We start from the raw sequence: 12,140 nt of genomic DNA on the forward strand, positions 1-12,140 counted from the left end.
GAGGAAACAGCCATCAAAAACAAATAGATAACAAAGGGCTTTTGGGAAGGCAAACACAATAACCCACAACAAAGCAACACAGCAAAGAGGGGAAGTGGTTTAAGAAAACAGAATTTAAATGCAACGCAGCTGCTGCTGCAGTGGCCACAGCACGGTACTGTAGGCTATATGGATTCACAGACCAAATCCACATTAAGAGAAAATTATCACATCATATATCCAGCACTGATGGTGATTATACAGCATTTTACAAGATCATAGTCTAAATCAGGGGTGTCAAACTCATTTTAGTTCAGGGGCAGAATTTGATCTCAAGTGGGCCGGACCATGTAGCCTAGAAATCTAGACGCACCCTAGGTCTACCGGTCGTTTTCCAGACTACACATTTTAGTGATATAGTCTGGCTTGTCAGGCTACCGGACCAGTAAAATAATAGCATGATAACTTATAAATAAAAAGAACCTTTAATTTTTCCCTTTGTTTAAGTACATTAGCTATAAAGATATTTCTACAGTTAATGAACTATCCTTTTACAAAACATGTTGAACAACCTGAGATGAATTGATAAAAAAAATATGTGCAATTTCAAATTTTCACACTTGGCAAATTCATCCTGAGGGCCGGATTGGACCCTCTGCCGGGCCAGTTTTGGCCCACGGACCGCATGTTTGACACCCCTGGTCTAAATCAAAATCAATGACATATCAGATCCAAAACAGTTTTATACAAAATGTGATTTTGTAGCCTGCTTTTCACCCTTTGAGGTGGACTGTAGGCTAGCCTACCCTTTGTGAACACTGGGTGGCGGTACCGTTATGTTCAGATCCAATATGGGCGCCGTCGACTCCTCAGACGCAATAAAACACGACAAGAAGAACTTCCTGTCTACTTTGGCTCTCCAAAGATGGCGGACACGTGTGGCCAAGTATTGCTGGGCTCAGGGCTCACCGTCCTCTCTCACCCTTTGATGTACATCAAGGTCCTGATCCAGGTAAGACGGCAGCGGGACCGTGCAGAACCCGCTGCTCGCTCGCCTTTGCAAATCGGCGTAACTGAGCCAGCTCGCAGCGGTCACCGGCAAGTGGGCAACTCCATTGAAAATATTGCTGTTTAATGGTTGCTCGCTTATCAATATGCGAATGTCGAGTGCAGAACATGGCCTAAGACGTATATTGAACCATTATCAAGGACACCTAAATTCGGCTAACGTTTCATTTACGTAGCGGTTAGAGATTGGTAATAATATCAGCTCCAGTATCGGCCCGTCTCTTGTCCCCGTGACCTTCTGTTTCCAAAATACTCTGTTGTGGGCGGAAGCGGGGTGAGTGAACCAATTATTAAAGTTAACACTTCCAACGAAAACACAGCATTTATTCTTAAAACGTCTGTACGCTAAATGCACAGGAACACCCCACCCCAACCTGAGACACATTAAACAGAGACAGTTTGATGCTCCAGAGGCTGGGGCGCATCAGGTTGTAGCGCAGTGACCGGCTCAGTGCAGCTGGTTAGCCGGGACGCGGGCAGCGCTGAGCCGCGGTGGAGCCTCGGAGCCTCCGCGGCTTCACACGGAGATCAGGGACAGAGCAGCCGGTGGTCCGTCGTCTTCATGACCGGACAGTCCGCCGGACAGTCCGCCCTCTGTGGCTCTGTTGACCTAGTTCAAAGCGAAAGGTCAGCGGCGAGCTAGCGTTTCTTCTTTTTGTTAGTTTGAATGTTGTCTTTGTTTATATGTCATTGTGTTTCCTAAATTACAGGTTTGTATTATTATTTTAGTTTAGTCTTTACGAGCACTGCACCCGGCTCAGACTGGCTCCCTTTGGCCCAATAAAGTAACGTTAGCTAACACTAGCTAAAGTCAACGTTAACCATGTAGCTAACGTAATTGGGTTAAATGTATTTAGCCGCAAATATTGAGTATTGAAAGGTGTTTTTTTTAAGGACAAAATCAATGGAGAGACGTTTGTGTAAAGTCTCAAATGCATCTCAATGCAGCTGTCAAAGTGAACAGAAGGGAAACCAGGACGTGTGTAAGAGCTGCAGTTCGCTGTTTGTTTCTTATCTGTCTGCTGTCATGTTGCTGTGTGTTGTCAGGTAGGACATGAGCCGCTCGCTCCCAACCTGGGCAGGAACCTGTTTGGCAGACAAGTGTACCAGCTGCCTGGACTCTTTGCTTATGGTGAGTGAAATCTGGATTTGTTTTTAATCACAGTGCTCATCAGGAGGCAGGAACAGGGTCTCTGGATGTGTGATGTAGCAGTTCTGTCTGCAGCTGTATTGAAATGTTGTGTGGATTTTAACATCACTGTTTGATTTATTCAAACAGTCTGCCAGGACTATAACATAAAGCAGGACAAAAGACTATCATCTCTTATGTTTTGGGTGAGATGTGACAACATCTGCTTCTGTCTTGTTACTGTGTATTTGACGTTTCAAGTTAAACATTTGTTTGTTACAAAGGAAATTGGTTTAGGGAAATTACAACTGAACTTAAGTCATTACTTTGTAAAATCATGTTTACATGGCATGGTGTGTATCCTTCCGGCCTTAAAGCACAAGTTTGACGACAGTTTTTTGCACTATTAAAGGGGAACTATGCAGTCCGGTCTCTTTTCCTCTATGTTGCTACCCCTTCTCCCGGCACATGTGCATTTGTTTTCAACAAAACCAGCAAGAAATCAATCCATGGAGCAGTGGATAACGTTATTTATTATTTACAGTATTGCGACATGTGTATTTGTGTAGTATTGTCTGTCATAAACAGGAGATATGGGGCGCGTTTGTGTCGCAGTGCTGTTGAGACAAAAGCGGGGACACCGGGTCGGAGGTGCTGAGCTTGTAAGGTTGGTTTTTGGCCAAGAGAGGCTAGGTGGAAGGCAGAGAAAATAAATAAATAAAATCCTGATTTTCTTCTCTGAAACCCAATTTCCGATTCCGATTTTTTTTGTGAAATGAAAAAAGGCAAAGAAATTATTTCAAATGTGCTATTTTTTATTGAAATAAGTTTGTCATGCTGTGATCTTTAACTGCCATGGACTTCAGAGTCAGACAGACTTTACAACAGGGAGTAAGGATGCACATGATTAAAGCTGGGGACACACTACACAATTTTTTTTGCCCGATTTTACCCACGATTCACAGTCGGGTCTAGTCTGCACTAGTTGGGGACAGTCGGCATGGCGAGTCGGAGCAGAAATCTGTTGGTGTGTGAGGCGAACAGACACCGCCCGACTTCAGTTGCAGCAATTCAAACATGTTTGATTTTTTTGAGCTGATTCTGGGCACAGTCGGGTAGTGTGCACTGGTTACCAACCCCACCGCAAACACGTTGCCCACACAGCCAATGAAAAAGAGGGGGTGGGACAAATGGAATAGCGTATGAACTAGGGCTTTGACATTGAACTTCGTTACTCAAATGTAATTCGAATATAAATAAATAAAAAAAAGATATTCGAACGAATATGGGGCAGCTCTAAATATTCAAACCTGTAATAAGCATTATTTTTGGTTGCTGATTGGCACAAGCCTTGTCACAGACTCAATAGAGTGTTTTGGTCTTATCAGTTAACAGTTAATAATCGGTTAACAAGCGTTAGTTATTGGTCAGAAAAAAAATTCAATACAGTATGTGCATGATGCATCCCTAACGGCGAGTGTTTTGCCCCTCATCCAAAGCGTCGCAGCCGTACCATTTCCACACTAACGGACTTGCTCTTGGTCTTTTTGGGAACAAAATCCTCGCTGGCCTTAGCCAACGGCAACATGTCTGTGTACAGTGTGAGGGGAGAGCGTGATTGGGGGGGGTAATTAAGGTAAAATCTTGCATAGTTCCTCTTTAAACTTTACAATTGCAGTGAACCTAAACAGACCCAGAGTAAATTTTCACTCTGGTACTGTATATTAGATCTTAGCTTTTTCAGTGAGTTCTAAAAGGATAACTGAGATAAGGTGCTGTCAGTGAGCCCCTGAAAGAGAGGAAGAACTGTGAGTGAGCTGGCCAGCTGGGCTCATTGTTAAATTAGTGGTACTATGGTCCAGGAAAATACATTTTCATATTATTTGCCTAGGGCTGTTGAAATGAGGAAGAAGCATTTGATGTCTGTAAACTGTCTTTTTTGGATCTCTCAGGAGCTAACATCTGGGCTCTAACTTTCTAGATCTTAGATTTAACCTCTTCCACTCCCACCCTATTTTTCAGTCACAGGCTGTATGAAAGTCTGATACCGGAGAGGAAAGCAAACACAAAGTTAACTAATGTACCAACCGGTCTGCTGTGTGGAGTACATTTCATCACATTCACAACACTGCAATGAAAAACTGCTCATGTTTTGATAATGAGTCACACTTTTGTCCGATTTCGATTTCGATTTCACTGTTTATTTCACACCAGACCACAGCAACCAAACAGAACAAACTACAGACACCAACATTCCAATACAACAACAGCACAGTTAGAAAACAACAACACCTGGTGTGAAAAGGGGATGGACAACATTGTGTTGTAGGAGTGAGTCCCTGAATTAATTTTTATTTTTTTTAAAAGGACGTTTATGGTTTCTTTTTTTCAAACCATCTGTCTGTGTACTTTTTGAATGTTTCAGCAAAACATATCGTCAAAGTTGATGGAAAAGTGGGTCTCTTCAAAGGACTTGGTCCCAGACTCTGTGCTGGAACCATCGGCACGGTGGTGCACAGTAGAGTTGTACAGGTAGGTGCTACCATTATGTTTTCCACAAGTGGATACAGTCACACCTGTTCGTAGGTACAGGACAGGTACATGTAGGAAGCTGCATGTATGTAGCTCTAGTGGTGTAGATTTATCCTGAAAGCTTTTCCTGGAGAATTGTTGGATAACAGAGACTGAACCTTTGTCTGTGTGTAAACATTGTGCAAATGTTTTTTTTGTTTTTTTTGCCCCTCCATTCATCATTTTGACATTTTTATCTCTGGATTTGATATGTTACGAAAATAGAATAAACTAATTGCTTTGTATTTAACAGTAACTGAGTGAATATATGTCAATGAATGCACAGTTTAAAAAAAATGTTTACCACTGTTTACTTTCAGAAATGTCAGGAACCAGGCACAGCTCAGGTAAGAGTCTTACTCTTTATATACTAATTTGTCAGTGACTGACAGAATACAATATAAAAAAGGGTTTCCTTCTGTGTGTGAGATTCAAGTCACTTTGACTTTATCTCATTGAGCAGAGCAGCCTGCATTATTACACCTCAGTCCACACTCACTATGTAGTGTAAAGTCCATGTCTCTGGTAGTGCTGATTAAGTCTAATCACAATCATGATATGAACCAGTGCAATAAACTCATTCGTGCCTCTGATTATACTGATAATACCTATTGGCTTCCAATGTAGACGTGCAACATGCACGCTCACAACCCAAAGCGGTGCCATAGCCGCGTGCATTCGGTGCGACGGCGGGTTTTTTCCATGCATGTCCGTGGAGCTTTGCGCCACAGACATGCACGGTTCCCTACGTTGCTGTGTCAGGCAGGTTTCCCACGGAGCTCGGCCCCGTTTTAAAGGTGAAGGAAGCCCTAAGTGGAAAGATGTCGCCTCCACAATGTTGAATGTGTTTTATAGAAGAGGACCGCTGACTTGTATCATCAGAACAGACAAATGTAAACACAGAAGGCTGAAAGTCACTGGACATGTCTGTTGGGATTATACAAATTAACAGTGTAACGTAGAGCTGTCAAGATGTATGCAGTTAATTATTGCATATACATATACTGTACCTATCCTATTGTTTCTGATGTACAGGTGCATTAGAATATCATGGAAGAGTTCATTAAGGCCTATGTCAATTCAAAATGTGAAACTATTACACAATATTTTTTTTTTTCAAAGCATTTTTAATATAGAAATGTTGGCCTTCAGAAAACTACAGTATGTCCATCTATATGCACTCAATACTTGGTTGGGGCTGTTTGATTTGAACTACTGGAAACTGGGCTTTTCCATGATATTATAATGTATTTAGATGCACATGTATTATTTGTTTATGGTGAGTGTCACCGCTCTAAGCATCCTGGATGTATACAGGAAGGATGTAGACCGTGTAAAATGCAAGGAGGTTATGTACACCTGCATTACAAGTATAGTTTTTTCTGAAAACAGGTCTGAAGAACCATACTGGTTTTCACAGACTTAAGAGAAGAGAAGAGAAAAAGAAATACCCTTAAGCATAAGATCAGACTAACCTGTTCTTCCAGCTCCACTACTTCCTGAACTTAAACCAGCTCCTTTATTTCCTGTCTTACATTATTGGACAAACTGATTAATCCAGGTGTGTCTGACTTTGACCTCAGTAGTCACAACAACGGTCAGACACACCTGGATTTATCAGTTTGTCCAATAATGTAAGACAGGAAATAAAGGAGCTTGTTTAAGTTCAGGAAGTAGTGGAGCTGTGCGTAAAGCCTATTGACATCTACCTTCTAGTAGTAGAGCTGCTTAATTATGGGATATCATAAGCACTATTTTGATGAGATTGTAATTAACTCAAATATTCATTAACTTTGGAAACACATTGCATTTATTGAACTTAAAAAAAAAGAAAAAGATTTCATATCATTTCTCAGTTTCTATGTGACGGACGTGTCCTGACCTGTGATTCTGTCCTTAACAAAATATTTCATCACAACTTTTGAACGTTTAGAAATCAAAAGCAAAAATAAAATGTGATCAGTTGCACACCTCCACCTCCTAGTGGCAATTAAATGTAAAACCAACAGTAGATGATTTAATGTGGATACACACATACACTACTGGTCAAAATACTTGGTACAGTCTAGTTTTTATTTAATCAAAACTTCATATTTTAATGTTCATATACATTTTCTTTCCATCCAAATTTTCAAATAGTGAATTAAAATTGCATGATAACTTACATCTTGTCATTATTCTGTTGTATTAAAAAAATGTGTGGAAAAATGTGGAAGTTCATTTATTTCAGTAGTTGAATTCATATAGTGAAACTCTTATCATAGATTCATTATACACAAACTGAACTATTTCATGTCTTTATTTCTTTTAATTGCAATGATTATTGCTCACATACCCCCAGAAGTTCACTGTTGTAACCTAATGGTGTCACACCTTAAAGGGATAGTTCAAGATTTTGGCAAATTGGCCCATTGCCATAATTGCTATAGTTATAGCAGTAGGTTTGTTACCTTTATTTGTCGGTGCAAGCTGTTTTTAGAACGGCGGAGCAGAGCTGCGAGCTGCTCAGAGCTACGCTACGGAGGCTAATGGGATTTCTTGGTTTCCCTCATCAAGCTCATCAAATGCAAAATCCAACAACTCCAAAAAATGTTGAAACTATCCCTTTAAAATACTTCTAACAGTAAGAAAAGGTGGTGGTACAAGTGAAACAGATGTGGAACATATCTGCTGTCCAGAGGATGTTCCCATCAGTAACTGGTGATGATGCTGAGGTTTTGTCTGTGTGCTGCAGGTATTGGGTGGCCAGCAGAAGGCTGTGGAGGGCTCCCTACAGCACGTTGTTAATGAGGTAACACAGCATATTCAGAGCATCCAGAACTCACACACGTTCGTTCATTTAGTTATGGTGCAGCCTTGCTAAAATTCCCTCATCAATCTACGTAGTCTCACATCCTCATAATGAAAAGTGGAAATGTGTTCAGTAGTCACACACTTGACTGTGACATGAGAAGTAAAGATCCTGAGGAGGAATTGTGGTGTATGTGGTGGGAGTATTGTATTGTATTGTTTCTCTGTGAGAGCAAAAACCAATACACATTCCTTTCAACTTGTTTCTACTTGTTGACATGGCAATAAACTTTGAATCTTGAATCTTGAAGGAGCTGCCTGCCGAGCTCCGATCTGAACCCGGTCCAGTATCTAGAGAGAGGTGGACATACCTGTTCGCCACTCCTCCATCCACAAATCCAGTCTGACCCACAAAGACCACAGGCTGGAAGCACTGACAGGCTTGGATTAATATTCCTGTATTTGCTTTGTCATGATTGGAAAAACTGAGTTTTTTTAGCATGAGGGTGCACCATAAAACAATATGAAAAAGTGAAGGGGTCAGATACTGTACTTTTTGAATGTTCTGCATGTATTGACCCTGTCTATATATTTGTATGTTTCTAGGGCCCGACCGATACAGATTTTTGGGGGGCAGATGTCAACATTAGGGGAATGAAAAATTCAGATAACCATTAAAAAAATCTGACAAACGGCTGCTTGAATATAGTTCAAACACTTGTTACAGAGATATAAATTGCAGGGGGAACATTTGACTATTTTCATATACTTTTATTGTCAAAAAATGCTTTGTGGGGTGAGCAGCATATGAACAATTCTAACATCATTTGAAATGTGCCTGTTACGTTATTTACTTGAGGCCAGTAATGCTTTTCACCTCTACCGGATCAATCATAGCAAAAAGACATAATTTCTTGGTAAAACCAAGTCATATTCCCTGCAATTTTTGGGTGAAAATATAAATGTTAACATCGGCGTCTATTGGGCAACTTTTGGCCGATTTAATCATTATTTTCAAAGGCCTATAATCGGCCAGCCGAAGCGGGCAGGCCCTAGTTTCATATGGGTTGTCGTGTAAATATACATTTTGTATCCCACACTTTCAATGTCCTAACAAAGACAATGCAAATGCTAAAAATGTCAGTGAAGGCCACATGGCCTTAAGCCTGTCCCATATCAGATCTCTATCTAGTGCTCTGTGTTACATTGTTGTGTGTTTTGTCTCCCGTGCCTTCACAGACAACCAAAGAGATGATAGCTCGTTCCTGTGCCACCATCGTCACACATCCCTTTCATGGTACGACTCACTACAGCACTAATCCTGTAATGTGTAGAGGATGTTTGAAGCAGTTTCTGTGGTGACTCGTTGAAGTTGTACCTGAGTCTCATGAATGTCTCCTCCTGCTTTTTTTTTTTCCAGTGATTACCTTGCGATGTATGGTGCAATTTATTGGCAGAGAAACAAAATACAGGTAAAGTTTGATCATTTTACCCATAAACCCCAGTGAGCGCAGCCATGAATATTGTTCATAAGTTAACAAAAGCTCCTCTGTTCTCAGTGGGGTGTTTGACTCCATCGTCACAGTCTACAGAGAAGAAGGCATACTGGGCTTCTTTGCGTAAGTGTGACTCTCCCTGTCTCTTTGATCCAGAGGTTGCTGAAGAAATGGAAATTGATAATGGACTAGAAGTTGATTGTCAATGACACATGTTCTATGACAAAACCAGTGTTTCCCCTACCCGCCAATCTAGGAGCCAATCGCGGTCCTAAAACCTGTTGGTCTGACTAGTCCAAAACATTTGGAGCCCTCCACCTGAAGCACCCAGTAAGAAGCTGCAGACAGGTCGACCAAACGGAGCTATTCTCCCTCTGCTATCTGATTTTTAAATACCAGCGCTCACCCTCAAAAACCGATCACATGAATGCGATGCAGGCTTCGGGAGCGCAGAATCGCGGATGCGCGTGAAGCTGAGTCATTTTTTCCCTCCCTATACGTCTATACAAGTTAGTTTGGAGCCTAAATCAAAATTAAGCTTGCACACCCCCCCCCTTCCAAAAAGAAAAACAAGCTAGGGGAAACACTGAAAACAGACTCCAAGTGTGTTTTCCCTTTTCAGTTCAAATTTAATTCATTTCGAAATCCATGCTTAAAACACAGAAAAAGCTGCAGAACGTCAACTGTTTTTCCTTCAGAATAACAATAAACATCTCTGGTTCATCTGCTGCTAATGGACAGTTTTGACTACATTTAGATGACTTACTGTAGGCTGTAACCCCAAGTTATATTTTTTAGCCACAATCACATGCCATGCTAACATCGTACTTCCTCTTTACCTCCCTGAAGCTCCGACCTAGTGGGAGCTTTGGAGCGGTGGTCCTCATCCTTTTCCAGCTCATAGCCACCTATAATATGAAAGTACAAGTATAATATGATGTTTGTATGTGATATGTTGTTTGTTTGATTCTCCCCAGTGGTTTGATTCCTCGTCTGCTCGGTGACGTTCTGTCCCTGTGGATCTGCAACATGCTGGCCCACTTCATCAATACGTACGCCATCGATGACTCGGTACGCCCCTCCTTTAACATGACTCAGCTCAGGGAAAGGCTCTGTGCCTCCTATAGGGTTTTGCTTCATTGCAGCACTTCAGGCTGTGTAGGGAACAGGAAGGACCGAATCTTTACAGACATTTCCTCACTAAGACTAAATAACATGTCAGTGTTATTTAAGATGATGTCATGGTCAAATGCTCTTGTAGTTTTAGGCAATCCATCACTTTTTATACATACTATATGCTAGATGTTAATTGACAACACAGATTCCCTCATTCATTCTAATGAGAAAACTGCCGTGTGTACATGATCATTCCAAAGAGACGTGTAAAATGTTTTTTAGTTTTAGTGTTTTTGTTTTTTTTTGTTTAGTTTTGATTGACTTCTGGAATCAAAGGAGACCAAACCTGGTCTGCACATGGTCCACTGAATAACTCAATTATCAGAGATATCAACAAGCAAGCTGATGTTGCCTGATCATGCTTTGACATTTTTCCACTTCCTTGGTTATGTAGAGGCGTTCAAGTCCTCCCTTCATTGTGGGCAATTGTAAAGTAGTGGGCCATCCGTCTCTTCCCCTGTAATGTCTCAAAATCTTTGTATCCCACACCATTAAATCTGTCTCCACTGGCTGTGTTTGATATGGATATGAAACCTTAGAGGAGCATTCATTTCATTCTCCTCCTGACAATTTATAGTCAATAGGAAGTGGTTGAATCTAGACTTGAAGCTGTCTGTACATCACCTCAGCCCCTTATGGATGGAAACGTGCTCCTCTATATTTCCTGAGGCGTTCAGTTTGCCCACTCCTACTCTTGTCTGGTTCAGCTAGTCCTGTTGCTTGCTCAATTTGACCTGAGCTGTCCTCTGTATTTAATTTTAAGTTTAAATGGTTTTGTTTGTCTTTTAGTCATAATCAATCATATAAGAAATATAAACTTATTTCAAACTCTTGGTCATGCAGGGCTTTTTAATCACCATTTTAGGGAGGTTTTTACTTGTTATGCTGCTGCTGCCATGTTAGAAGAGCTGGTAGTTCACAGCTTTAAAAGTTTTTGAGATAAACATTTATGTTTCACTTCCATTCTTACAGGTCTGATGATCCAAACCCATGTTTGTTAATGTCTGAGTTTAGACCAGAATTAATGCCTGACTTTGTTTCCTCTGCACAGATGAGTCACACTGGAGAAATCAAGAACTGCTCTCAGGCTGTGACAGGGGTGAGTCCAACACACACACACACACACACACACACACACACACACACACACACTCACTCTCACACAGTCTGTTGTCTGACCACAATCCTCTGCTCTGTTCCAGTTCTTTGCCAGTATGCTCACGTACCCTTTTGTTTTGGTGTCGAACCTCATGGCTGTCAATAACTGCGGGTGAGTGGACCTGTTCCTTTCTGTTGTAAATCCTGGTGAGTGATGGATCAGTGTCAGACTCAGTCATGTCTCTGCTCCGTAGGCTTGCTGGAGGCCTGCCGCCCTATGCATCAGTATATCCCACCTGGGTGGACTGCTGGAGGCATCTAAGCAGAGAGGTAAGAGCCTCACACACTGACCATGGATGGTTACTTGAGTCGGTGAACTATGAATTGTGACATTGCTGATTTCTCCATTCCTCTCTTTTTACTCCAGGGCAACATGAGCAGAGGCAACAGTTTATTTTTCCGGAAGCTTCCAGCAGGAAAGATGTACGCAATTGACCAGAAGAGATTTTTTTAAAAGCCTCAAGAGAACTGAGTTGAACATAGTTGTGATAATAAAACATAAAAAAAAACTCAGCATTGCTTGACCTCGGGGCAGAGGGGTTGGACAGGTGGCACTTAATTATTTTGTATGCACTTGTTTACTTGGAGGCGTTTTCCTTGACAACCTGCCATTGTGAAAAGAAAAAAAAAACCTTTAATTTCCAGCAGGTTTTGTTTCATTAACAGAAATTTAAGAGACAATGAGATGGAACATGAAAATGTTTGTTTTTAAAGCCACATGTAAAATAGTTTGAGGACAGTTCCTGCTGTCTGACAGCCTGTCTGAATCATGT

General features: G+C 41.3%; 1 protein-coding gene across 1 annotated transcript; it reads left to right on the top strand.

Moving 5' to 3' along the window:
* The first annotated feature begins 892 nt into the window (after positions 1 to 892).
* On the top strand, positions 893 to 11,850 carry mtch2 (mitochondrial carrier homolog 2). The gene is made up of 13 exons (XM_085771730.1): positions 893 to 991; positions 2,095 to 2,179; positions 4,602 to 4,708; positions 5,068 to 5,094; positions 7,482 to 7,538; positions 8,777 to 8,834; positions 8,958 to 9,009; positions 9,097 to 9,156; positions 10,011 to 10,104; positions 11,261 to 11,308; positions 11,412 to 11,479; positions 11,562 to 11,637; positions 11,735 to 11,850. The coding sequence occupies exons 1-13, from the start codon at positions 905 to 907 to the stop codon at positions 11,819 to 11,821; spliced, it is 906 nt and encodes a 301-aa protein (XP_085627856.1). The 5' UTR covers positions 893 to 904; the 3' UTR covers positions 11,822 to 11,850.
* Positions 11,851 to 12,140: the final 290 nt, after the last annotated feature.

This window comes from Trachurus japonicus, chromosome 3 (genome assembly GCF_045865225.1).
Source record: "Trachurus japonicus isolate A0001 chromosome 3, Traja_1.0".
NCBI lineage: Eukaryota > Metazoa > Chordata > Actinopteri > Carangiformes > Carangidae > Trachurus > Trachurus japonicus.